We start from the raw sequence: 27973 nt of genomic DNA, 5'->3' as shown, positions 1-27973 counted from the left end.
CGGCTTTGCAGACGTCCTTGCAGGGGAGGAGCTCCTGGAGGCACCCGCTGAAGCAAGACGCCTCACAAACAAAAGTTCAAGGTGAGAACCCTACTAGGTGCTGGCTGACCTAAGAAATTGTTTGGGGGATTTTTTTTTCTCTCCAGTACAGAAAGCAATACCGGGTGAAATGATGTAACTTGGGGCTTGTAATTGCACAGGGTCACAGTCTGATAGTTATGAGCGCTCTCAGCATTTCTCCCTGTGCTAAAGGGAAGACAAGCAAAGGGAAGAAAGAAGGCTATAATATTTCCTAGTTTAAAAATGGCAATAACAATGCATTTTAATGGTGGTCACAACTGATATTTGAGGAAGGGAAATCTAGAGTGCAAACAGGGATTGGTGGTGACCCCTCTCAGCAGCAGGGCAGCTCAGGCTCTGCCTGGTGCTGCTCAGGTGCGTGTCCTGATGCCTGTGTGCTGCTCTCAGCCTGTTCTGCACGGCACAGGGCATCCCTGCTGCCTGGGGCTCAGCAGGGGCAGCTGGCCAGGGGCTGAGCTCTCTTGCCTGAACTTCTGGAGATTGTGGGGACGAGGGAAGAGGAAATTTCTTCTTCCCTGGAGGAGTCCGTAGTGGTACAGTGGGGAAAGGGGAGTGCCATCTTCTCCCGCTGAGTACAGGGACAAACACCTCACACCAGGTTCACAGAGCAGTTTTCTGAACAGCAGGGAGCAGCATGAGAAATCAAACAGCTTTTCCTAATACCTTGAAATTTGTTACTGTCTCCTGTTTTTCTCTTGTGAAGGTGTTTTTTGTGAAACCATTGCCATACTCCTCCTGTGGTGCCTGTAGAAAATGGAAGAGTGATTAGGCTCCAGAGAAATGGCACCTATGCTGAGCTATGTGACATTTTTGCTCTCTTGGTCCGCCTGGTTGGCTGTTACTGCATGCTTTCTGGAGGAAGATCTGTGTTCTGTTTCTGTGCTGAGGACAAGGATGTCTTAGTCCATGGATACAGTTCCTACAGGATGCAGTAATTTATGTAATAACCATTAACTGCAGTGGTGCTTGTACCTCAGCTCAGCAGGGATGGGTCTCTGGGCCTTTGTGGAACTGGTAGTTATAGAAAAGATGCAATTTTTCTTTAAGGAAAAAAGGAAGGTCTTAGATGTATAAACTCCTCCAGCCAAGCACTGCTTGCCCTGATCTGGATTGGCTCATTGATTTTGATGGATCCATGCTAACTTGTGCCTTCTCAGGATTTGCCCATCAATTTTTATCAGCTTTACAGCATGGGATGGAGCAAGACTAATTTAGAGGTAGCAGAATTGCAAGTGTGTAGACTCAATTTCTTAATTTTTTTTTTGTTGTTGTTGTTTTTTAACAGCTGTGGATGTGTTTCAGATGCCCAGCACATTCATGCAGAGGAAGTCAGTGTACCCTATTTTAGTGCTGAGCTCTGACTGGTAGAGTCAGTGCAGGCAGTGATATTGCACCCCTGGGCCTTCTTCAAGGGGCAGAGGCAGCCAGTTTGGTGTCATGGTGAAATTCTCCTTTGGGCTGCTGCTCTGCTTCCTGAAGGCCCTAAAATATGGTTAGAAGTAGCAGTGCACAATTCTTTAAATGTTTGTCCTCATTTCTTGAGTGCTCCTCCTGTGCATATCTAAAGGCCACCAAAGAATGGCTGTCTTTGTGCCTGAATAAATATGGTTAAGTCTTATGTATCTGATGTCTTAGTGAGAATGCTTTTAATCATGGCAGCAGCACATTTGCACCAATATATGAGTATTTATTAAAAAAAAAAAAAAAAGCACACCAAAAATCAGATTAAATTATTAAGTGTGTGGTTTTACTTGTAAGGACTTATGCTGGTGCATGAATATTGTTTGCAAATCCTTCAGAAATTTACTGATATATTCTACTAAAATTATTGCTTTGAAATAAAGCAATAGGAATGGGGCAAAAGGGGACGTTGTAAAAGATGTGAAAATTTGTGAAAAAAAAAGAAAAAAACCTCACAAAATGTGAGTAAAGCCAAGTTGTATTTCTTTCTGTTACTTATTTACTGCAATTTTGCAAATAATGTCATAAAAATTAGTTCTTTGGGGCAGAACTGCTTCAGGGAAATGTTTATTTCATGAGCAGCAGGAAAATGAAACCTGGCTCCTGCAGGGAGGGGAGGCTGCCCATGCTGCCAGGGCAGCTCTTGGGCAGAGCCTGTGCAGGGCAGCAGCAGCAGCTCCCAGTGCAGCACAGGTTGGGTCCTCCTCTGGGTCAGCAAATGAATCACTTGGACTTCTCAAAAAATGTTTTTTAAATGTCTTCTTTCAGCAGATATTTTTTTTTAGTGTGTTTTGTCTGTTTGCGGCAATTAATGCATTATGATTGTTTTATGCATTGACAAAATTACTGGGACTTTTTTTGCCCTGTAATTTTCCGGGAGGTAAAATATATTTTTATTACTTTTTAAAGATAAATGAGTGCCATCTCATTTGAATTCTCATCTATTATTTTAAAAGATAGATTTACTATATTTATCCAGAGCTTTCCTTGTACTTTTTCTTGGTTTTTTAGGCTTTGTGTCTGCTCTCTGGATTAGAGCCTCTGCTCCAAAGAAGCCCATCCTTGACAGGGAGAAAGGAAGCAAAAACTTTTGGTAATTCTTAATTTTTATTTCCATTTAGGTCAAACTTCCTCCTAACCCAGAAGGGTTTGTTCAGTACCCATTTTTCAGTCATCAGAATCTTTGTCTCTGTCACTTCTCTGGTTGTTTCCAGGTTGAGCACAGCAGGGTCTGGCTCCTGGGCTGGCCTGTGCTTGCCACTGCACCCAGGGAGTTCTCAAGCAGGCAGTGATAAATTCCTGGGAAATTTCATGTAGCCAAATCCATAAGCAGATCTGAGGCTCTTGCATTTGCTACTATAGTCTATAAAAATCAGCTTCTGTATAATTTGGGTTTTTTTGGGGATGAGTTTGGGTTTTTTGGAGACAGCTCTCCCTGAGCTGTAAACTCTGGAATTTAATCAGCTCAACCACACGTCACACAGATTCAAGCCAGTGCAACTTGCAGAGCAGAGAGGACAGAAAATGGTGCCCAGCACCTCCCTCTGCTCTGCTGGGCTCTGTGCATAGGCTCTGCCATTCTTGCAGCCGTGCATCACAGCTGCCTGCAGATCACAGCTGCCTGATGATTTCCACAGCAGCTTGGGCACTCAAGGCAGGAATATGAGCTGGTGAGTCAACATTACTTTGCGTATCCTTCTCCTCATCTTTTCCTCCCAGTGCAATGGGGGTAATTACATATGTCACAATTTTGGACAGTGCTTGTCTAGGGCAAAGCACTGCCAGACTGTTTTAGTTCTCCAAATCCAGTTTAAACACCTCACAGGGATCAGCAGAGCCCTGTGTGGATGTGTTGGGGGCCATGGTGGTACAGGAATGTACAGGATGATTTTCTGGGACTGGATGTAGGCGTGGCATGTCCCTTGGAGGACATCCTCTGGCTAATGTTACATGGGTGGAATACAGTTAGAAATCCAAGACTGCTTTTCCTGCTTTGTGCATGGAAAATGTTGACTGGGGTCAGCTGTAGGGAAATCATAGCATCATAGAGTGACCTAGGCTGGAAGGGACCTTTAAGATGATCTAGTTCCAAACCCCCTGACTTGGACAGGCACAGCTTTCCCGAGACCAGGGGGCTCAGAGCCCCATCCAGCCTGGCTTTAAACACTTCTAGGGATGAGCTATCCACAACTTCATTAGCTCCTCCGTCTTTACTGGAAAGAAAACTAAAAGCACAGAATCTTTGTATTCTCAGAATGAACACAGACATTATAGAGCAGGATTTTAGTTCTAACGTGCTCATTTAGGCAGTGGGCACACTGCAGCTTTGTCTCTGAGCGCTGGCTGAACTCTTATCCCTCTGTCCCCAGCGTGGATGCTGTTGGGTCCGGCAGCCCTCGCTCCCCTGCGGCCGCTCAGCCAGCGCAGCGCTCCGCGCCGGGCGCACCGCGCCGCTCCTGCCGCGCTCTGCCAGCTGACAGCCAGGACACACACACCCTCTGAAGTTTGGTGCATGCTGTGCGCCTTTTTTTTTATTTGCTGCAACAAGAAAAGCCTTTTCTTTTAACCCGGCTTCCTTTGAAGAAGTAACTCAGGAAGCTTCATGGCTTCTCAAGGTAAGTGCATCTGTAGTCTGTATTTTTAGATTGTGTTTACAGAAAACTACAGTCTTGTGCGTTTCCAGCAATCAGCAGTCTGATGAAATGAGTGTTTCAGGATAAAACCACATAAGTCAAAGCACAGTTGTTTTGTCTTCCTTTAATTTTTCAGCATCCAGCATCCAAGAGGCTCCTAAGGAGACTAAAATCTATAGTAGGATGTTATTTGAATAAAATGCATTATAAAATGTTAGCCTCTGCATTCAATCAGAAAATTTAGTGTTGGTATCTTTGTGTGTAAACTTGTTGGTACAGAATGTCTGGCAAGGGTGGGTCCTGAGCCAAGGGCACCACTATTTTTGCACACTTCTTCCCTATTTCACTTTGAAAATACCACATCAGCAAATGCTTTTCACATTCAAAACTGGCCAGAGACCTGATAACCCCATATGAAGAATAATAACTGAAGAATAACTGAATTTAATCAGATTACTCCTCTCTGGGTGTGTCTGTCACGTACTGACTTTAGCAGTAGCCATTTGAGCGCTCAGAGCAATGGGCAAACATGCAGCATTTGATCTAAGCAGCCTTCGCAATTAATTTTCTCCAGGTTTTCAAATGCTTCATCTAAGCAGAAAGATCCAAATCTCTTTTTCTCCTGAGTGCAACTCCATGGAGGTCATTCTGTAGGCATGTGCAGAGGCACGTGCTGGCCCAGGGAATTTCAGCAATGTCTGTCTAGGTTTGCCAAATGTTTATCCCTCTTTCTTGCCCTCAAAACACTCAAGACATTCTGCATTAGAGCCCTGAAAGGTACACAGGAGCAAGCAGGTTTTGCAGCATTGTTTTACTCTTGCAATATAGGGTTTTTTGTTTTAAATTTTGTTCAGCTTTAGCCATATAAGAAAAATCTGGTTTTGCATATTTTTGACGTGTATCACTTAGGAGAAATGGTTAAATAGTAATGGTGTGGAATATGCTTTTTAATATGAAGAAACTTGACAGTTCACCTCTTTCAGGAACATGCAACCCTACAAATTACGTTTGTACAGAATACTCACTGTATCATATGGTAACTTTTAAGGTTCTCCATGCTAGTAATGAAATGGGAATCAGACACAAAAATAGACAAAGTGTCAGACTAGCTCAAATTGTCATTAATATTTAATGTATTTACTGTTTGTTTTTTGTATAGATTAAAATTTGACAGGTAGAACTGCAAATTGTTGTCTTTTTTTCCTCTTTATTATTCAAGAATAACACTAACACTGGGCTACTTCGTGGCATTTCATGTAACAACAAGAGTTACGGCAGTAACAGAACCCTGTGAGGTAAAATGATGCAGAAGAGCATATAAAATATTTATTACCCAGTTATACATTTTTAAAAGCCAGCAACAAATTCAAAGGGGTTACTTCTTCCTGTGGTCTCAGACTTTGAAAGAAAGCAGTGGCTGCAAAGACAAATTAAGATCAAAATATGATTGAATGATGAATCTTTCACAGTGAGTTCAAATAATACTAAAGGATCTCATTTAAACCCACAATAACAAAAAAGAGATTCAGACTTAGAGCCAAAATTCCTTCTGGACCTCAAACTCCATCATGTCTAAGTATTGTCACACATGAGATAAAAATGATCAGTTTGGGGACTGCTTTCCTGCCAAATCACAGGGGCTCAGCCCAATACCAGGATTTGCCATTTGGATGGGGAGAGCTTCAGTTGGCTCCTCCTGGTTCCTGCAGAACCAGCCTTGCTGAAGGCCAAGGAACAATGTACCTGGAAAAACTAGCAGGAGTTTTTGGCAATCCAGTGGTTAAGGTGGTCACTGTGCTGTGGGAGATGGTGCCTGTGCCTGTGGAGCAGAGTGGATTTACAGGTGCCTGTGGCAGTAAATGCTCTCGTTACCATCACAGCCAAGGTCACCATCACTGTGCCCTAAAGGACTTCTTGTGGTAGCAAACCAGAAAACACAGCATAATGATATCTGATCCATTCATTAAGATAATAATGAATAATACACTATAAGAGGCTGTGTAGACTTTGATATCAGGGTTGTAATATCCAGCTTGGGGAATCTGAGATCCCTGGAAAAGTTATCTCTAATTAAGAGAAATTATGGGTGCCCACAGGATGCTGGAAAACATCTTGCTGGGAGCCAGCCCTCAGCAGCTCAGGGCACACTGGCACACAGGGCAGCTCACAGGGAGAAGGGCTGGGCAACCTGTGCTGAGGGGCTTCTGGCCACCCTGTGTGTGAGTCCAGGCCAGCTCCAGCCTTGCCACACAGGCTCAGTGCTCACCAGCTGTCAGAGCAGATCAGGTGCCCTCCAAGACCACATCTCCTGATTTAACCTCATCTGCAGTGATTCCTCTTTGCAGTGATTCCTTCCCCTTTGCATATCCAAAGGCAGCTTTAGAATCAGTGCTTGATGTGTGGGACAATCAGGAGATTCCTTTTGGGTCCTGACCTGAAGTAGATAGTCACATGCAGAATGATGTTATTGTTCCAGCTTTGATCCAAGAAGCTAGCTGCTCCTTGGTCCTGATGTTTCTGGGTTTTTTCTCTTTTTTTTTTTTTCTTTTTTTTTTCTGCAGAATCTAAGGGACAAACCAAACTAATCTTTAAGGATTACCTCCCTGGTTCTTCTGACATTCCTCAGCAGAATATGCCTGTTGAACCAACAAGTCTCTGGAAGCAAACATCACACACACATAATTTGCCACCTGGTCTGGAGTACCTAAACCAGGTTCTGAATCTTTCTGACTGTTAGAATTGTTATGTTTTCCTTTTATGTTGCTTTGATACCCTGAAGGATAAGGTTGTTTGGGTTTTTCCTCTTGGGGGTGGGGTAGGCTGAGATGGAGAGGCTTTTTTATTGTTTGATTTTACTATGAGATAAGGCATATAGGAGAAAGAAGCTTTTTCTTCATTGCTGCCATTCCTTGTATAGAAATTAGATGAGCATAAGTCTGAGTGGCTACAAACTTGCATTAACTCTATGTGAGGAAGAAAGTGCTAATGCCTGAGAGAGGAAAATGCTTGAAAATGGAGGCAGAGAAGTAGGTCATAGGTGGGGAAGAAAAATCAATGCTTAAGTCTTCTCCATCCTGCTGCTAAACATGTGGCTGTCCCTTTTGCTCTGTGAAATTGCTCAGCTCCTGGAGCTCAGAGCACTGATGGTCTGCAGCTCTGCTCCAGAAGTTTCATCTTCTCCTGAATCTTTTTACCAGGGGGGTAAAACAACCTGCTGTTGCTTTGACACTGACTGAGGGCTGCATTTTAAATGTGGCTGGATTGTGCCACTCTTACATGCTGAGTAAGGTGTCACATCCCCTGCCTGGTATGGGCAGGGACAGAATCAGGCCCCCAGCATAGTCAGATCACGATTCTGATGTACTGCTGTGTTTGCATTTTGGTGATGCTGGGAAATGTTTTCTTCACTCAAGATATGTATTTTAGGCACACATTTCTGCTGATTTTGTATAGAAGCAGAAATTGAATGTATTTTATATTTGGAGCTAAGTTACCTAGATAGCTAATGAAATGGGGAGACTCTTCAGAAGCAGTCTTTCATGTGGAGTGATGACTTTCATTTCAAGATGCCTGAGCACCAAATGATATGTGTTGTCAATTACACAAGCATTTGCTTACAGACCGCGGAAGCTACATTTTTTAGTCTAAAATTGATTGTGCTAGTCAGTACTTGGCAGGTTACATACTCAGGCTCCTGTATGAACACAAATTACACCTCAGATTTACCCAGACAGTGTAGGCAAGCAGACACTATCACTCCATTCTATAGAAGCTTTGCATCTGACAAAAGAGCAGGTCACACTCTCAGAGCTACAACTGGAACTGAAGACCTCATTCATGCTTACTCTTGGCCTGTGCTGCAGCCCTCGCTAAGGATGCTCAGTTTTCTCTGCAGTGTGAAGAGTGGGAAGCATGTGTGCAGTGCTGCTGGCATGTTCCTACAGCTCCAGTTTCCATGTGCTGCAGAGGGTTTTAGTGTGTGATGCTGAAGCCATACTGGCCGTGTGGCTAATGAGAGGGGCTCATTCAGGATAGATGGAGCATAGAGGAGGTGCCACCAGCAGGGAGAGGGCTGCCTGCAGAATGCATGTGGGATTCACAGCTGCTAGGGTAATCCTTTAGGATTTATCCTCATGGACTAAGAGATTTTCACAGAATTAAATGCTTGAATGAAGATGTTTCTAGCAGAACTTGGAAATTATTTATGCTACTGGGAAGATTTCTAGAAGACTGTGTTTCATTCTGGTGCTGCGTGCACTGGGGAAAAGACAGTCCAAACTCTTGGAAACAGGCACAGAGAGGTCCTACTGGAAGTGCATGGGGAATGGAGAACATCCTTTAAAACAAGACTCCATCTGTTTTATCTGTAGAATAAAAACAACAGTATTAGAGAAGGAACCATACTGAGTGCCTAGGAGAGTAAACAAACTGTGGGACATATTTAATTTATAGAATTTTGTTACTAGAAGAAAGTTTATATAGAGAGTGGTTATGAATAAATAGAAAATAACAAAGAGAAATTATGTTCTCAAGCAGGATTGGGCAAGATAACTGGCTAAATTTGAGAAAGCTGAATATGTTTCTCAATAAGACCATGATGTGTTTGACTCTGATACAAAGATCCAAATTTAGTCAGTCTCAGAGAGATCCCTACAATCTTATTCTAAATAGCAACCCAAGGATTGAATGAGAGGAAAGGAAAATGTGTTCCTGTAGGTAAACGCCAGCCAGCAACATTTGATTCTGCAGATCCACACCCAGAGTGAGTTCAGGTGAAGGAATGATTCTGATCAGCTGTTTGAGGTTCACCAGAGAAGGGCAAAAACCTGCTTCTGCCTCAGCAAACACATCAGCTTTCTAAGACTACCACGCTTTAAGTTATCTAAACCTCCTTACTGTCTTCCAGATTACAGCTGTAGCTTGAAGAGTAGTTCAGTCACCATAACAAAAATCAAATGAACTTTTTCCCACAGCAGGAATAGACAGGTGAAACCTTGGAGAAGAATTTTCTGAGTATTTCAAGTGCATGTTGTGCCACCACTCAGGTTTAACTACTTTTGTAAAAAGTTTCTTTGTTTAGATTTGGTTATTCTGATCAGATGTACATTTGATGCTCACAGAACTAAATACTGAGAATTAGCTGTGTATAAGGAATTTTAACATATCTGAGCTCAAGGGGACCAGACCCTTGTTAAGCCAAAGGGCTTTGAGTGCTTTCAAATGCAAGTGAAGAATTCCCTCAATCCACAAATGCCCCAATCAAAATGCATCAGAATAACTGCCCTGCAGAAACCAGTGAAAGGCAAAACAAGGATAACAAGTGGTACTGCTGTGTTGTCTCGACATTGTTTATACATTGTGCCCCGTAAACCAATAGACCAAAATCACTCAAAGCTTTCAACAATTCAGAGTCATTAATTTTCTTTTCCATGTGAACGTCTACATGGGAAAAAGAAATCCATGTTGAAATAAATACTAAAATATTAAAATAGCTCTACCATCTTTAACTTTTTTATTCTCTTTCCATCAGCAGAGCTCTTCCCATGAGCTCCACGAGCTCTCTCATGAGACCCAAACAACAAACAGCAAAGATTCTTGGGAGAATATTTTTACGTCTAAATATTTTTTATTATTTCAATTACTGGCATGCACATTTCCAAGATTAATAAAAGGGATAAAGAAGTTCCTCTTTTTACCAGCTTCTCTTTGCAGCCTGAACTAGCTGCAGGAGCTGACTAGCAGTGACAAATGTCTGCAACAGTTTGAATACGTACCTGGCAAGATTTATCAATTTTAAAATATCCAGGCTCTGGAGAGCTGTGACACAGTGGTCTCTGTGTGCTTTGTGTCTGCAGCTGTGAGTAATGGCAAAACCCTGTGCCAAGCCTTTGCTCATCAGGAATTTACAGAAAAAATACCGAAAAGAGATTGGTAAAGCCTAAAACTGTCACATAAAACAGGCATAAAAAGTCACATAAAACTGAAAGGTAGTGTGGAATTAAGTCTTGCTGGTTTTATAATGCTAACAACTGTTCACCAAGAAAGAATAATGTTGGAGGGACAATAAGCACAGCAAAGCTAGGTATCATGGCAAGCAGTTTCTCTCCTGCATTTGTAACCAGCTTGTGGAGGAGACATTTTCAGCCAGCTGAGTGTTTCGTCGTTGTTTTGCTCATTCTGGTACTCTGGAATGATGATTTGCCAGATCCAGGGTGCAGGGCTCGTGTTCCTGAGATCAGAGTGTTAAAGCTGGTGTGTGCCATCCTTGGCATACCCTGACTGCCTTGCTGGGCTGCTCCAGCAAGGTCCTTTGGGATGTGGCCACTGCATATTTTGAGCTTGAGCCCAGGCTCATTCACTGCTGCACTGCCATGGTGATCAGCCCCAACCTTGGATTTGGGGTAAGGAGCTTCCCCTCTGACAAAGACAGCAACAGGAACACGAGTGGATTCTGCTTTCTGTTGCTGTTGTCTTCCTTATTCCCCCAGTAAAGTTTATTTTTCTTCAAGCATGTGGGTGAATTACATGGCCACAGCACCTAATGTCACATTCCTCAGCCATAATTTCAGAGAGAAGTCCAAAGTGTGACTTGAGATATTCTTCAGGCACCCAACCTGTGCACCTCTGAAAGGAAAGAAATCTTAATTACAGGGAGATGAGCAATAAAAATAGATATGTGACCACTGGCAGCCCCAGACCTATCCAAGACGCACCATCTTGTCATCTTGTGTTTTTGTTTTTTTTTGTTTTTTTTTTTTAAGCAGCTGGACCAAATAATTATTCATCAGCAAGTGGAGCTTCTGGAAGGTATGGTGCAATCCTTGTCACCCTTTAACAGTGCTGGTACACAGGTGTCCCCAAAAGGCATCCCCAAAGGTGTCCCCAAAAGGCATCTCACCCTCAGCTCACTGAAGGCAGTGTGAACCCTCCTGCTGCCCTTGTGTCAGGCTGTTATGCAGTGATAGGGTGGGGAAGGCTCATTTTATTGTTTGCCTGTTCTGCAGCAAACCACTGAGGGGTGAATTGTCTCTATAACAGTCCTAAATTCTCTCCCTCAGACACTTCCCTCTGAGTGTTATTAAAGCTTAACCATCTTTCCAAGCCATGGAAAAATTTACCTAACAATAAGTAACATACTAAGAGAAACAAAGCAAATAGAGAAAGGAAGGTCAGAAAACATATAATGAAGCAAAAGATTTTCTAATTATTTAGTTTCTCAGAATTTCAAAGTAATGAACAAGTATTAAATACTGTAAAATTTTACTACCAGTAAAATACTGTAGAATGTATTTCTCCTATTCAAAATGGTTTTGGCCTGATTCTCAAATAACCTGCTGGGTGAAAGCTCTGTCACTGAGGTGGAATAGTCTCAAGATGTTACTTTTCACAGATGATAAAGCCAGAAAAAGCTCAAACCAAAAACTGTGGATCTGAATTCTCTGTTGTGATATGTGTATAGCAAATCAAGGTCAGAATTAATTCCTTCAAAATACGGACCTGGCACTATTATTCCCCTGTATATTTTCTTTGTGTTGCTACTTCAAAACAATTAAAAAAATATTTTTCATAGACTTCTAGAATAAATGCTCATATATATATATATATACACACTAACATTATATACTAAGATAATAACAAAGATTATATTAACGTTCTGTTTGTTTTGCTTTATTAGCCATACTTGGCACAGAGACTTCCAGCAAATACGAGATAAAAAACCCCTTGGGACAAAGAGTTTACTTTGCAGTGGAAGAGAACGGCTGCTTTGACCGCAGGCTGTGCTCGCCCCTCAGGCCCTTCACCATCAGGATTGCGGATAACGCGGGCCGCGAGGTGATCCGCGTCATCAGGCCCCTGAGGTGCAACAGCTGCTGCTTCCCCTGCTTCCTGCAGCAGGTGAGGGCATCCCAAACCCCCTTTTGTCCCAGCATCTCGCTGTGCAGCTCCTCCAGGGTGGCAGGGGAATTTAGGAATTCACAGACCCCCTAGCCCGGGGAGGCCTTCGTGTACACCCAACTCTGGATGAACGAGTTCTGTTCCCAGTGTGCCTCCTCCCTTCCGTGGGAGCTGGCTTTGCTGACACCCCACACAAAGCTTTGGTGTCTGGTGATGTCTCTGCAGTCAGGTGACACCCCAAGACACTGCTTGCACTGACAGAGGCAGAGATCACCCACGGAACTCCAGGAGGGTAAAGGATGGAAACTCTGTGAAGGCCGCTGGGCTCTGTGGGTGGGACTTGGAAGCAGCTCTCTGAGGAGGCTGAGCCTTCACTCCATGGATGTGCCTCTTCAGGGCCATATATCTCTGGGAAATGGTGGAACATGGAAGTAAGCTGATTGGAGGGAAAAATGCAGATCCCATAGACCATCAGGTCTTTCCTCTGTATTTTTTGACTCTCCTTTATTCAGACATCTTCTTGTGTTATGAAAATGTTTTACAGATTAGCTCATCCACTTACCTTCTTAGTACTTATCCTTGTCAGGATTTTTAAAGGAAAGGTCCTTGGTAGTACAGCTACTTAAAATAAGCTTGTAGGATACTCCCTGAATACAATAATTTTTTTTCCCCCTGTTCATAGCTTTTATGAAGTCTTTTATTGTATGTCAGATGTTGGTTTCTGGTGCAGCTTTTGAGCTTCATATTGTCTACTGTAACAACACTGTTAGACAGTTCTGCAATATCCAGTTCCATGTTTGGTAAAACGATACGTTACTATATTCAGTAGACAAATATCTTGTCACTATAAAAACAATACACTACCACAGAAAAATACATTAATATAAAATCAGCTAAAGCAATTTTTTGTTGTTTTCTTTTGTTTGCTAGTTAGAAGTTCAGTCTCCACCAGGTACAATAGCTGGGTACGTTGTACAGAACTGGGACCCTTTTCTGCCAAAGTTTACTATACAGAATGAAAGTAAAGAAGATGTGCTAAAAATAATTGGCCCATATGCAACCTGTGGCTGTTTTGAAGATGTTGACTTTGAGGTATGTTTTGTACAAGTGTTAACAATTTAAAACTTTTACTACTTTGAATAAATTTCTCATGTGAGAGGGAGAATGGGAGATACTTGAAGAGACCCTGAAGAGAGTTTTCTAATGTCAACAAAGTGCTTTGACTTAGTTAGGAATCATAAAGGAATTTTCTGGTTTATCAGCTTATCAACTCAGTAGCCAAATGAGAAGACTCCAGTGGGTATTGTCTGAAATTTCAGTATATTGTAAGAAACATGCATATAGCTGCATAATTGAGAACGTGCCTGTCCCCTGAGAGGACAGTGGTCCACAGCAGTGGGGCTAGGAGAATATAAAAAAACAGGAGAGAGGAAAAAATCCCACAACTCTGTGAAAGAAAGGCAAAATTGGAATAAACTTTCAAGGTTGCTTTCTCCCCCTTTTTGTCCGCTCTAAAGATGCTGATGTTTCCAAACTTGAGACCCTTTGTTGCGTGCCACTCGTAAAGGGAAATTTGACACTAATAGAACATCGCAGCAATAAGAATAAAAGGAGAACCTGACAACTAGAGCATACTCAGCATGTCAGGACACAGTCATTAATTCTGTGGAGATGGCATCACTGTGCACTTGATTTGTTTACGTTTATGTCTGTTCCTGTGCAGGTAAAAGCTCTCAATGAGATGACAACGATCGGCAAAATTTCCAAGTATTGGTCTGGATTTGTCAACAATGTCTTCACCAACACTGCCAACTTTGGGATCCAGGTCCCTGTAGATCTCGACGTGAGGATCAAGGCAGTCATGATTGGTGCTTGTTTCCTCATTGTAAGTGTGCAAGGTGGGCAGGCAGACCTATAGAGATGTGCAGACCGGGGCCAAAGGGGCCCTTGCTGTCAGCTGAGAACTACAAAAATGCAAGTGCATTGGAAAACCAAATCCAGTACCTAAAAGATAAATTAACTAAAGCATTTTAATTTTTATGTCTGCTTTTATAATGTTCTTAGATTTTTGTTTATTAAACTGTTCAAATAGTATTACACATGCAGTTCAATATTTGTATGGCAGAATCAAATCTCAACATACATGTCAAACCTACCAAACTCTCCCCCAAACCCCTTATTGTGTTTGAACAAGTGTATGAACCAAAAAAAAAAAAAATTACATTGTTTCTAATGGTAATTTCAAACCAATTCAACGATTCTATTGAGTTTTGTATGTAAGACCTTTAGGTCATAGGAAAATTCCTACTAAAATTCTCTTGTGAAGATAACCATGAGAGCTATATGAGAAGGAGAATACTCAGTGCTAGGGGTAAAGATGAAGTTAAGATGCATGTTTTCTAGAATTAGAAATTGATATTTGCTGTGTAGCTCTTTTGCCAACATAATTGTGTTAATATGAAATGGTTTCAGAATCATCTGTGGTACTTACATCAGAGACTACAAGCCAAAATTATAGTACTATTTAAATTATTCACTGAAAAGCGTTTGCTTTAAAATTTGAACAACAATTCAGAAATTTTGCTTTTAGTGGGATAGAAATGACAGTTAAAATTTTCAGATTGCCCCCTCCAAAACTGTTTCTCAGTGGCAGTGATAAAAAGTGATTGACTAATATAAATACTTTATGTAACAAAAGCCTGCAAGTAAGACTTTTGATAGTAATTTTTTGCATTTTTTTGGCCTTCCATATCTAATGCACAGTTTGTTTATTTGTAGGACTTAATGTTCTTTGAAAACTCTTTGGATGGATTATAACAAGATGACAGAAACAATGAAATATGCAGAATGTGTTTCAGTAGGTAAAAATGAACATAAATTGATCTTCTTGCTTTGAAGGCTTGTACATTTCTAATTCTTTTTCATTTTCTTCCAGAAATTGCTTGAGCTTTGGACATGATTTTGAACTACAAAAACCCTTGTTCCTTATAGGAAAAGACAGGGAGCTAATGATGATGTTTATTAAAATATGTCTCATGTAAATAATAATTTTCCACTTATATTTTTATGTGTTATAGCTAAACACATACTTTTCACACAGAGCACTGTTGCTTTGGAACAGTGTTATTCTCTTCTTTCTCTTTTGATGTTCCTGCATGGGAAATCTTGAAAGATTCGATGAAGGCTTGCAGCATCACTGATGAAAGTCTATGTTTAGAGAAGCCTTTGATGTTTTGCAAGTGCTGGTACCAGTTTCTAACCACATGAGGGTGTGTTCTGGGGGTTTTGCTTTTTTGTAATTTTAAAAGTAATTTTCTGATTTGTTATTTAATTAATAGTAGCAAACTGATTTGAAAGTAACAAATATAAAGACATACCCGATGGGAAGTTTAAGATGTTATCTGTTTCAGTGAGTTGGAAGAATGGAAGTTATGTTCGCTAGTAAATTAATTTTGTGACAAAGATTGTTTTAATGAGTGGCAGCCAGAAATTAGGCTTCCAGCCCTAGACTTGGGAATGTAAGTTCTATTCTGAAAATCTGGTCTTCCACTATTTGCACTGAAGGCAGGCCATAGATAAAGTTTGAGCGATGGTCCTCTGTGTGCTGGAGGCTCACAAATCCCTTCCCTTTGTACTAGCCAGTGTTAGGGATCCTTGCTGCCATCTGCTCAAGACGTCCCTGAAAAAGTTTGTTCCTCTTTGTAATATCTTGTGGCTGATAATTTTTCATTCAGACTTGCCTGAGGCCATCCTAGAACAGAATTATTCTTTTCCTTTGGCAAGCTCAGGTATTTTCTATGATGACTGGGCAGAAGGAGCTTTTTGCAGCTCAGCAGTTTCACATGGTTGTTCATTCCTTCAGCCACGCCTCATCATACTGTTCCCAAACATTTCCACCAGCTTTTGATAATACAAACTTCCTTTGTAGGAATGATATATACGCAAGACATAAACAGATTTTTTTTGCTGTTGTGGAAATTATTTGCTGTATGAACTTGATTATGCCTCTGAAAAACTCCCTTCAAGAAGGAAACCAGTACCGTAAAATATTGGTGGCAAACCCAATTGCTCTCATAGTCACCAGTCAAGATTTTAACGGGAACATTTTACAAATCACTAGAAATGCTGGATTTTTCTTCTTTTTTTTTTAGTGTCAACCAGTAATTCAATTCTTGAAAACAACCAACACATCAACGGAAAGAGAGGAGATAATGAATAATTCATAAAAATGAAAAAGAGCTAAATTTATCAGGTGATTACTTCTCAACAAATATTTAGACTAATTTTAAATTAATGTTCATGGATATGAATTCAAACACAGTGAAGTCAGGAAGTTGCAACTAACGTTCCCATAGTGAAATTAACTCAGGAATGCTTATAGATTTAAACAGTATGTTTTAGATTATATACCACACTTAGGTATTTATACAGATTTACATATGTCTTGAAAATAATTGTGGTTAACAAGCTCTGACAATCATCATTATCTGTTAACCATTTCACTTCTGGCTCTCGCTGTGACTCGTAGCAGTGCAATCAGGCTGCACGAATTGGGAGCTCACAGGGAACCTCTGCTGCCACCTTTCCCAGGAGGAAGCGCCCTGCGAGCTTCGTGGGCCAGAAGCTCCCTCGTGTGGAAATCCCGGAATTTGCAGAGGAATACCGAATTTGCAGAGGAATACCGAATTTGCAGAGGAATACAGGATGCTTTTAGCTGTTCTCACTGTTCTCACACTGGTGCCGTTCTGTTAAATGCAGGACGTGTGTGCCTGACTGTAGACTGAGAAAAAGAACCAGATTTTTTTTTTCTCTTTAAATCCCTTTGCCATCTTAGACAGAAGTCACTGCTCTTGTAACCCATAATCTTGGCTCTCGTGCACTGTTACTGAGCTGTGTGTGTCTGAACACTCGACTGTATTCAGTGCCTTAAGATCAGCAGGCACTGAATCACCTATCTTCCACTTTTCCCCTTCAATTTCCAGTCTTCTTGTGGCCCTTAACAAGCCAAAGATGTCTCTAAGCAAATGTGTCCAGCCTCATTGAAGTCAACACAAAATAAGGTTTTATTTACCCACAGAGCTGAACTTGGCTGTGTGTCCATGCATATACCTTGTAGGTAAGCAATACGTGCATATAATTTTCAATTAGTTTCCACCAGATGATAACACTGGATTTCTCACACTTAGTGACTTTGTTGCTTTTTTTGTGTTAATACAAAGGTTTTTTGCTGCTAATGTGTATGTATATGAGTATGTTTGAATGCCTCTGTTTACACTCAGGGGCAGCTTCTGGGACATACAAGAGCAGGCTCGTCCCCTGGATAAAACAAGCAGTAGGGCTGGGACAGCTCTTGATGCTTAGAACTCCCTCAGCAGGCTGCTTGACCTCTGTGCTACCCTTCAGCATCCTGGTGGAAATTCAGTGCCAACACGAGTGCTTTTCCAGCTGGGAGGTTGCTCCTCTATATCAAAGCTGCCACACAGGGCAGGTATCCATCCTCAGCAGAGTTCATGGATTCTGCGTGATATTGCTAAAGAAGAGCTAATGTGTTCTAAGATCTTAATAACCTGCAGCTCTAACTAATAACTCTTTCTTATTAATAGCAATGTGTTTCACGTTATGGGAGCTACATATGCTCACTTTTCACAATTCTCCCACGGGCTAGGAGTGGTCCCAAAGGAGAATTCAGAATCTCCCAAAGGGTCACAATGTTTTTCTAAAGCAAATTCATGTCTTGGACATCATCTAGAAAGAACTGTGATTGCTCTAAAGAAACAGAAATTTTACTTAATCCAGCCAAGCAAATATTTCAGATCAGTAGCCAAAGTGTAAATCTGTCTCGTTCACACTCCTTGTGTTCAGTAGATGGCAGCAACAGCTCATTATGACAGTATTTAGCTTTTCACACATCATCCTTTTTCCACCCAGGATGCTGATGGAAGTTCAACATACCTTTAACCTCTAATTAAATTCTACTCTTAAAGGAAGGATTTTATTTTCTCTGTCTGATATTAAACCTTTGCCACACAATACTAGATTATCTTTATTGCTTGCAAGTTATGGCTGAACTATTAGTTATTTTATGAGATCTGGTCAGGGCATGGGCAGAATAGAGTCTACCACAAAGTGAACTCCTCTGGTCAGTCCCCAACCTATTTTTTTTGCACTGGAGCATCCCTCCAGCTTCTGCAGGTGGACAGGTGAGAAACCCCAGCCCCAGGACGCTCCCCACCTTCTGCAGAAACAGATGGTGATGTTAAAGGAGAGTGCTGTGTGGTGGTGTACCTGGAAAGGTAAAAGGTTTCTCTGGTAAAAGGTCATATCATGATGGTCTGTCATTGTGTACTGGGGCAAAGGGGGGGAAATCTCCTGTAGTGCCACAAACCCAGGTGGCACTAGCACGTGGGGAGAAGTTGGTTTGCCCATGGGAAGGTCAGACACTTCCTGTAAGAGAGTGAAAACACAGAGTCACTGAAGGTTCTGAGATTCTTTGGTTGTCTGATAATTTGGTGGATGCAAAAGTACTTCTCTTCATAGACTTTGCTGTCTGTATTAAAAAAAAAAAAATCTTTCTGTGTCAATTTGGTTATTTGTTGGAATAGACAAACCTGGAAAAGATCCAAAATGCATATTTTCTAATAGAGTTGTCTAAATGAAGCTGTTTAGGGGAAAAAACAAAAACAAAAACAAAAGAAATTTCCTCCTTCTGACCCTCAGTTGTATTGGTTTCTTTTCAATTAGAATGTTATATTCTGTGTTAGAATTATAAATCCTAGTTTAATTCAACTCAAGGTGAGTATTGAAGGAAAAATTACCTGCAAGTCATTTCATCGGGACTCATTACCTTGATGGGGTTTTCCACTTTATGATACTCATTTGAAGGACTTGTTTTTCCCTGTTCCAGTCACATTAGGTAAGTGCTCTATTTACACTTCTTATGTTTTGTATTAGAAAAACTCATACACAGCAACAACCAAATCACAAAACATCCTGCAAGCTTCTGTTACAGACATTGCTCTGTGAGAAATACCTGTTTCTATCTAGAAATGACCATGGGCATTTTCTCTTTCTGCCCCCTCCAGATCATAGAATCACAGAATGGTTTGGATTGGAAGAAACCTTAAAGATCACTTAGTTCCACCTCCCTGCCATGGGCAGGGACACTTTTCACTAGACCACGTTGCCCAAGGCCCTAAAGGAAATATCACAGTGCATGTGTCAAGGTCCAGTATTGCTTCAAAAGTCTTAGTCATCTATGGGTTGCTTGCAGAACCTTGGGTAAATTTTGGACATAATGACTGTATTAGTTTTCTATCCATGTGTCTTTTAAGCAGCTGTCACAATAATGCCCATTTATACCAACAAGAACTGAGAAAAGAAATACAGCCTGGGATCAGAGCAAGGATCACTACTAGAAATACCTTGTATGTTTCAAACTTTTCTAGAGTTCAAGAGAAAGTTTTGAGCATTTTTAAAATTTTTTTTAATATTTCTTTGAGGCTCCCTGAAGAACACAAAGTGTCAAAATGCAGTTTTATTTAAAAGAGAAAAAGTCCTATTTACTTTGCAAATCCAGGGGAGAGATTTTGGCTGTTATGTGTAGGATAGTGTGCTGAGTGTATAGGATAGGAGTAACAAAAGATTAAAAAAAAATTTGTTAATAATTAATTAATCCAGAGGAATTTCTGTGATAAATTGAGATTTGTTCAATCTGAAGAAGAGAAGGGCTCAATGGGACCTTATAGCACCTTTCAGTAGCTAAAGTTGCCATGTGAAAGTTGGAGAGTTGGACTTTTGACAAGGGGGGGATGGTTTTAAATGGAAAAAGAGCAGGTCTAAATTAGATACAAGGAAGAAATTCTTTATTGTGAGGATGGTAAGACCCTGTCACAGGTGGCCCAGAGAAACTGCGGCTGCCTCATCAGTGGAAGTGTCCAAGGCCAAACTGGATGGGGCGCTGAGCAACCTGAGATAGTGGAAGGCGTCCCTGCCCATGGCAGGGGATTGGAACAAGATGAGTTTTAAGTCCATTCCAAACCAAATCATTGTAGAATTTGTTTATTTAATCTTCTCTCCGATCTCTAGTTCCAAATAATTGTAGATTAAGGCTCAGAGCACCTGGGTAAACACCCACAACAGGTGCATTTTTTAGCCTTTGGCATTGCCCAGGACTGGGTCAGAAACACTGCACTTGGAACCCTTGAAAATAAGACTAATTTACAAATGTTATGGTTTGAAATTCAAAGGACCTTTAAAAATATTAGTATTTAAACCAAGAACTGTGTTCACTTGAAAGTCCTTAGAGTTTGGAACAGTTTTAAATATTTGATTCTGAAATGTTTTTACTTAAGTAAGCCTACCATATGAGAACAGCATCACTTCAATGCTCTGAAAATGCAACAGTTGAGCTAAAAAGAAGTTTAGCAGAGGCCAGGACAAGTGGGTCATTACTTAAATGAACAATTTGGTAAATTAATTAATTAAATGGTTCCCTATTAGGAAGAGTTTTATCTCTGGTTTTACCACTTTCAGACTCTTGAGGGCCTGATAAAAAATGAAATAAAAACTCACAGAAAGTGAAATGCCACCATGAATTAGGGTGTACAGTGCATTTTACCCTCCTTGACATGGTGGATATTGCTCTTGCAAAGTCAATGCAGTCCCACAGTTTGATCACTTCCCTTTCCTAATTGAGCCTAATAGAAGATCAAAGAGATTTTTTTCCTCTTGCTGATCTGTAAGATGGGTCATTAAATTTCTTTTTTCTGCTGTGTTTGCTCATTCAGTATTCATCATTGTGATACCAAATTCTTGCACTGTGATACCAGTTCTTACACTGTTACAAACACATAGTGTGTGGTGGTTCTGTCCTTGCCACTGAGGAAGAAGGTTAACAGGTTTTTGCTCAATAAAGGCAAACAGTGAGGGAGGAGATGATGTGAAAGCTTCAGGGCAATAAAATAAGGACAAGAGACACTAAATCTAGGCAGGGCTGTGCGAGAAGCCCATGTGCAAACAGGCAGGTGTGTCTTTGGCAAATACTTTGTTCAATAAGGGCACAGAAACAGCAATTGATATGCCAAGATCATCTGTGCCTGCAGGTGTGGCACCTAAATAAAGCACGTGCATGTGATCCACAAAAACTTCTGTAAGGTGAAACTGTTTGCTTTTAGCTGCAGTGATTGGAACCAGTGGGACCAGCTGTTCTGTTCAAGATTTGTGTTTTATCAACAGGTGAACTTACCTCCTCCAATAAGTTTATGCTTTGGACTTCCATACAACCTGCTGTTGTCATAAAGAGGTGTGGTTTTATGGCTGGGGCATAAAAAAAGATACATGCATGACCCAACTAACACACTCATTTGAAACAGCCCCATAAAATGGTTTATCCTGACTCTTGTGGTCTTTTGCAGTTCTCTCCTGCCAGGACTGTGTTTGAGTGGTTTCATTGAACACGAGGTTTTAGCTGAACTGTCACCACCCTGGGTAAGACCCTTGGCCCCGTCAAATGGGAAGGGTAAATGATTGTGGAGCTTGGGAGGAGGAGAAGTCTGATGGAAAGAAATCCCTGCAAAATCAAATCAGTGACATGAGCTAAGGAAAGAGTATGGGAACAAAAATTAGCAGGGGGTGGAGGAGGGCACAAGGAGAATAAGATATTTCTAAGAGTAAATTAATGTTTTCAATCAGAAGTGAAGCCTAATACAGTCTTTACAAATACATTCTCAGTGGAAAAGAATTATGGATCTTTGCTAAAAATAAGCTTGGTGATCCTGCTTGATGAAGTCATAATTCTTTACTGCATTGCTGATCTGTTCAAGCTAAAATGTTCTTTTATCTTGTACTTCAGGAGTATAACTGATAAGAGATGATTAAGAGAGAAAAAATGTTTAAGAAAATCTGCAGAGATGCAAAATGCCTCATGCAGCATTGATGTACTTAGCATGACATGTATTTATTACTACAAATATGTATTAGCTTTCTTGGTGAATTTTTAATCTAAAACCATTATAATAAACTGAAATAGAAGCCATTCCTGAAGCAGATATATCATTGTAGAGGTAGTAAAAAAAAAATTAAGTCTCAGATTCCTCTCTTTTCCCGTGATGTCCCAGAAAGTAAATTTTTTAAATAGCTTCGTTCAGCGTCTAATTTATAAAGCAAATATTTCATCTTAACTGCAGTCATGGTTGATGTAGCAGGGTTTAGAGTTCCAGCACCTCAGTGAAGCATTAAAACCACAAGGTTTTAATGAAAGCCTGATAAAACAAATGTTAGGGTTTGGATCAGGTCATAAGGCCTTCTGTCAGATAAGTCCAGTGCAATTGTAGACAGCTCTGACAGCAAGTATTTTTTATTGTTAGTTCAGAGAGACTAACTAGAAATGGTGTAAAACATTTGTTGTAAAGCCATAGAGAATGCTGGTTAATGCTAATATAGATCTAATTGGGCAGAAATCACATGCTCTGAAATTCTGGGAAAGACCACTGAAAAAGAACCATATAGAATAATTGTAAATATCAGTGTGGAAAAGACTTCAATTTTGAAAACCTGCTTCAGGAACATACTGCTTCCAGAAACTTGCAGAGCCTGCCTGCCTAGACTTTGTAGGCCACCTTATCCCATCCAGCTGGCAGGAGCTGCAAGTGCAGGGTGTGGGACATCTCAGAATCAGGGGGACCGTGGGTCCTGCAGCAGTGCAGGAGCATCTGGGCAGAGCTTGCTGGAGGTGTGTGTGTGTCCGTGGCACGCTGTCCTCTGGCAGCACACAGCACAGCTGTCACAGCTGGAAGGGAGGTGCCAGCCTGGGCAGGAGTTCCCTCCCATCAGCACAGGCAGTCTGGATGCATCCTGCTGCTGCCTTGCCAGCAGAGACATGGTTAAAGGGAGAGGAGAAGAGAGGAGAGGGCATCTGTAACAACCTGATCAGTAACAACCAGCAGCTCAATTACACTAAAGAATTGAATCAGAGATTGGATGGCAAATACAATTTATAATACTGCATGATACAGCAACCAGGGAGAAAAACCTTCTGGGCTGGGAGTAACAAATCTGGCAAACTTGATTTAGGAAATAATAGGACTAAATGTGAAATCCTGAAAGCTGTGCTCAGGATTTCTGGGAAATGGCTCTGGCCTGAGCATGGGGCCCACTGCCTTGATGAGCAATTTCTTCATGTGTGATTATTCCACATCCCAGGTAATCAGTGTGAGGAAAGAGTTTACAGTACCTGACATGGGTGACTAATTCTTAATAGTGAACAGGATTTATATCTGAAGTAAATATTTTCCATTTTCCTTTTCCTACGTTCTCTCCAGCTTCCAAACCTCCTGAAATCCCCCAGCTGTCTGTGTAAGAAGCAGTGCCTTGTGCTGGGCTTCCTCAATTTTCATTCTTAATTGAGCTGTAAATTCACCTCATAAACTTTTACAGATCTACTGGTCCTACATTTACAACTTTTTAATTATCTTCTTAATTAACAGAAGCCTTAAGGTCCCAGTACATTTTTATCAGATGAGTCTGTTATGAAATACATTAACTTGGACTTCACTGGTTTTAAGAACATCCTCCCCTCAGCCTGGCTCTGTGTATCAGCATTGCTCTATTTGTCCTCTTGATAAAAGTGCTTGTGCTGGGTGCTGCATTTCATTCTTTGCTGTGCTCAGAGGGGTGTGACTGGCGAGCAGGGGCTCCAGAGGATGGGCAAAGGGAGCAGAGGGACTCCTGCCCTTGAGCCAGAGTACCCTGTGCACCATGGCAGAGGGCTGCTGCTTACAGGCTTCCTTGTTTTATGTTCATTTTCGAAGGGGAGTGTCAGCTCAAGGCCGGTGGTGTCCTGACATGACTGCTTTCTACGATTCCAGTTCCACAGTGGTGCAGCAGTGTTGGCTCTAGAGCAGCTTGGCCAGTGAATCCCACCCCACACATGGTGTGTGCTTGTGAGAAAAGGCATTGGAGGGACAGAGGGAGGGAGAGTTCAAGGACCACTAACACATCACTGCTGCTGTATGATTCAGTTTCACCTGCAACAGTGCTTAAATGAAAGAACTTGGCTTCCCTTCTCCCCCAAAACCACAACCCTAAGCAGCCTGGGAATTCAGAGTGCCAGCTTTGACATACAGAGCTGGATACAATCCCAGGATGGGATTGTCCTGACTTGATTTTTTGGTGTATTTCATTAATTAGGCTGGTATTATTTATACTTTTTAGGAACAAAATCATGCCTAGGAAGATGTTCCCTGTAAGTACCTATTTGCAGTAGCAACAGCCCTTTAGCAGAAAACAGGATTTACACAAGCTGCATTTTAAACTGTTGGTACCACAGTTAATCCTAAATGCTGTAAACTGTAATGGCCTATTTCTTTATGTCGAGTTGCTCTTTCCCTCCCAGTATCCCATTTTCTGACTGCAAAGCAGCTTATGCCGGTTCATCTGCAGCGCTGACATTCAAAACCTTGCATGACTGGCAGCAGTAAAACTTTATTTAGCTCCCTTCTCAGTCTGAGAAAGGAATTGCTGCGGCACAAAAACATTTAGTAGCAAAACCAAGTGCGCGGTATTGCTTCCACTGTTGTTCAGTTGTTGTTTTCCCCTTGTGTTGGAGTGTCTTGAGGAAGGACTGAGGGTGATGGCTGACAGCTCTCTGCAGGAATTGCTTTTCCTCTGTGAGTGATTATTACAATTGTTAGTGACAGCACAGGGGGACATGTTGCTCCCCAGGATACATAAAAATATAAGGGATGCTATTTTATGTGGCTTGGAACTCATAACTGTCCACTGATGCTATCTGGATGCTGAATTAACTAAGACATTCCAACACTATACCCATTTTCACCCAGTTTCCCTCTCCAAGAAAAACCCAACCCTCATTTGTTAGACTGCAGGCTTGATGACTGACTTGACATTGTTAAATGAAATCAAGTAAGTGAACAGGCCTGTTTATAATTTCACAATTACAAGTCTTTAATACAGAGATGATGTGTCAGCTGCTTTTTCTGGCTTCATGAATGCATATTTTATTAAATTAGCGAAGGCTTAACTACCGAGACAAAAAGGAGAGCAACACTGAGATTCAGGGGATGTCAGATGCCTATCAAATGTTAGCAGGATGGAATGCACTTCCCCAGTTCCACATCAAAGAAATGCTAATAGTAATAGTAATACTAATACCAAGAATAGCAATTTATGTACTTTATTATATGCTTGGATTTAAACTGCCTTTTACTGCGTGTACATCATGTCTGTCACACTGTGGTGTGCTCGTGCTAGACTCATCATGCAGTGTTAAAATGTAGATTTTGTCTATTGAACATTACATTATTTTCCTACCTGCTTTCAAAACCACTACTAGTTTGGATGTAACATGTACAATAAATGGAAAAAGGAAAATAACTTACTGGTTCTGGAGAAGATTCCTTAAATGTGAATAATTAGGTTGGAGGCAGTATTTTAAAATCAATTTTCCAAGCAAGTTCTAAATATTGTGAAAATTGTATCAGGTCATTATCACTTTGTCATCAAAAGTTTGGAATAAAACTAATGCTGTAATTTCATCATCAGAAAGTGAAATCACTTTTATTTTCAGCACAGGGCATGAGGGGGATCTCTCTGCCTAACCCCGCACCACAGCTGGAGAACAGATGAGTTTAAATCTATGTAACTGATTCAGACACATTACATTTCCCCAACTCATACAGACATGCTAAATGTTCCTGCCAATTCTTCTGCATATTTGAATCACCTTCCAGCAGCATTGCTGAGGCCCACACTTTCTAAAGCTAAGATAACCACTAGCACACATGAGTACAGGCCTAAGCACTGTAAGCTAAGATAAAGGACTTATCATTGTTTGTTACAATTAAGGGTTTTCCCAAAATGTGCACAAGTGAAGGATGGCAAACAGCAGAAAAAAAAATTGCACCCCATGGCTGGTGCTCCAGCCAGTGCACCTCAGGAGCTTTTCCTGGTCTGTCACTGAGAGGAATCTTCTTTTTCTTTGTTCCCTCTTTCTTTCTCCTCTATTTCTTCTTTTTCTTTTGTTCTTTCTTTTAATTTATTTCCTGGTAGCCCCCTCGAGTTTGTGCCTCAAACCTCACATCTTATGTCCTTTTTATAAAGACAACTACTCTCAGCTTATCTTTCTCTTCATCTCCCATGTCTGTTGCTGTTCCAGGTTTGCTTTCCAGATTATAAACACCGGAGAAGGGAGTCTTCTGTAGGATTGTGACCACAGGCACAGAAGACAAACCCCTGGTAACCACTTTTATTTCCTTTAGCAGTGCAAACAATGCCATGCCTGAGGTTAAATGAGGTGAAACAGAGTTTGAGCTGCACAAAGGCTGTTTGCTCTCGTGCACAGCCCTGAGTGAACTTCCTTCTGTGTCCCCTCACACAGATGTCCTGCCTGAGCACTGAGAGAAAAGAAGCTGGTGAGGGGATGTTAGCAAGAAAGATGAGAGCTGCTTTCATCAACCCAGCTCCAGGTTACTGGAGACCTCTGCACGAGAAGCGGGTGGAGGAACTGGTCCCACTTCTGGTGTTGGGCACCACAGGATCAGATCAGGAGCCAACATCAGGAGCATCAGAACTTAAAACAGTAGAAATATCCAGACCATATGTGACATAGAAATCCTAGAAATTTGGGTCAAGAATCTACAAAGAATGTTTCTTTTAAGGTAAACATGCTTAAACCTAAAAGACTAAATTACTAGGAGCATGGTCATTTTCTTATTTCTCCTGAAACTATTCCAACTTTCTTTCTTAATCTTTTAGGCATTCCCCTGGTGATTAAATCTGCACACTGGACAAAAGTAAGAGGTACTGACCATTTCAACCCCCTGATCTAACAGAAAAGCACTGACTGTCAGTTACATCAATGATTCTAGCTAAATAAGAAAAGACATTATTTGATCTGGGAAGGAGTGATAAATTACTTTGTAATTTGTGAATCATGGCATCTTTTTTTTCTGCCACTGCAGGTGAATAAGTTTTTTCCCTACTTGTAGACATGTGAAAGGAAGAGATTTGCTGCTGTCTTTGTTCTCTCTGGTAGGACAATGATATTATCATCTAAGAAATAGTGTTCATCTCTATGTCAAAAAGTCCTGTTTGCACGGCAATACAATTTGAATTTCAGTGTATAAGACTGAACCAAGCTAAATATAACTATGCTATATTCCTGTAAAAAAAGGGTAGTATCAAAAGCTACCATGTATTTCTAATTTCCCAACCATGTCAAAATAATTCTGTACCTATTTCTTAAGAGATGTTTAAAACCTATTTCTTGGTGTCTGCTAATAATCCTCTTAGTGGACTCAGTGCAGATGTGTGGGAAAATGCTAGTCAGCTTTAGATTAGATTCTTCAGTACCTGAGGAAAAAAGCAGAATAAAATCCCCAAATCCATGTCAAATCCGATCTTTAGGTGAAATCCAGTGCAGGGCTAGAACAATAGTTTGGGGTTTGGTTGTTTTTTTTTTTTTTGTTTTGTTTTGTTTGTTTGTTTGTTTGATATTGTTTATGGAAAGTTCAATATTGAAATGGAGACCTTATTTTGGAAGGTAGAAGACAAAGACTACAGAGTATGTACAAGGTGACCTGCAACATTGAATCCCCAGTCTTGGGTTTTATGCATGCACCGATTACTGTGATCAGATTTATGTGGTTTATATGAAATACAGTTTTCTTTGAAGAAACTTTCCTTTGGCATGCATGGACACCAGCAGCTCCAATCTTTGAACATGAATGTACAAAAGAGGATGTAGAAGATCTGTTCATCAGAGCTGTTAATCAGGGCATGAGGCAACTTTCTCCAAGTCCTTTGTTTCCCAAACAATTCAGTATTGTACGTTCTTCTTCCTGTAACTATGAAGTCCACATAAATACATTTTCTCTCCTGAAGTC

At 41.0% G+C, this 27973-nt stretch overlaps 1 protein-coding gene across 6 annotated transcripts; it reads left to right on the top strand.

Moving 5' to 3' along the window:
• Nucleotides 1-2: 2 nt before the first annotated feature.
• PLSCR5 (phospholipid scramblase family member 5) lies at nucleotides 3-19254 on the top strand. 6 transcript variants are annotated; one of them, XM_038146484.1, is made up of 10 exons: nucleotides 3-81; nucleotides 2554-2635; nucleotides 3912-4157; nucleotides 6737-6888; nucleotides 10940-10982; nucleotides 11851-12071; nucleotides 13002-13163; nucleotides 13795-13956; nucleotides 14850-14928; nucleotides 16600-19254. In XM_038146484.1, exons 3-9 carry the CDS (start codon nucleotides 4145-4147, stop codon nucleotides 14886-14888), a joined length of 792 nt encoding a protein of 263 aa, XP_038002412.1. In that variant the 5' UTR covers nucleotides 3-81; nucleotides 2554-2635; nucleotides 3912-4144; the 3' UTR covers nucleotides 14889-14928; nucleotides 16600-19254. The 6 variants fall into 6 exon arrangements, with proteins under 6 accessions (XP_038002412.1, XP_038002411.1, XP_038002409.1 ...); XM_038146483.1 differs by having other exon boundaries at nucleotides 16223-19254; XM_038146481.1 differs by having other exon boundaries at nucleotides 15007-19254.
• The last annotated feature ends 8719 nt before the right edge of the window (nucleotides 19255-27973 follow it).

Source organism: Motacilla alba, chromosome 9, assembly GCF_015832195.1.
Source record: "Motacilla alba alba isolate MOTALB_02 chromosome 9, Motacilla_alba_V1.0_pri, whole genome shotgun sequence".
NCBI lineage: Eukaryota > Metazoa > Chordata > Aves > Passeriformes > Motacillidae > Motacilla > Motacilla alba.
The sequence above is the reverse complement of the archived record's forward strand: the minus strand, read 5'-3'. Positions and strand labels throughout refer to the sequence as shown.

Coding starts and splice junctions, on each gene's coding strand:
- PLSCR5 (XM_038146484.1), top strand. Junction 10,983..11,850: donor GCAAGTGGAGCTTCTGGAAG/GTATGGTGCAAT, acceptor TTGCTTTATTAG/CCATACTTGGCACAGAGACT. Junction 12,072..13,001: donor TCCCCTGCTTCCTGCAGCAG/GTGAGGGCATCC, acceptor TTTGTTTGCTAG/TTAGAAGTTCAGTCTCCACC.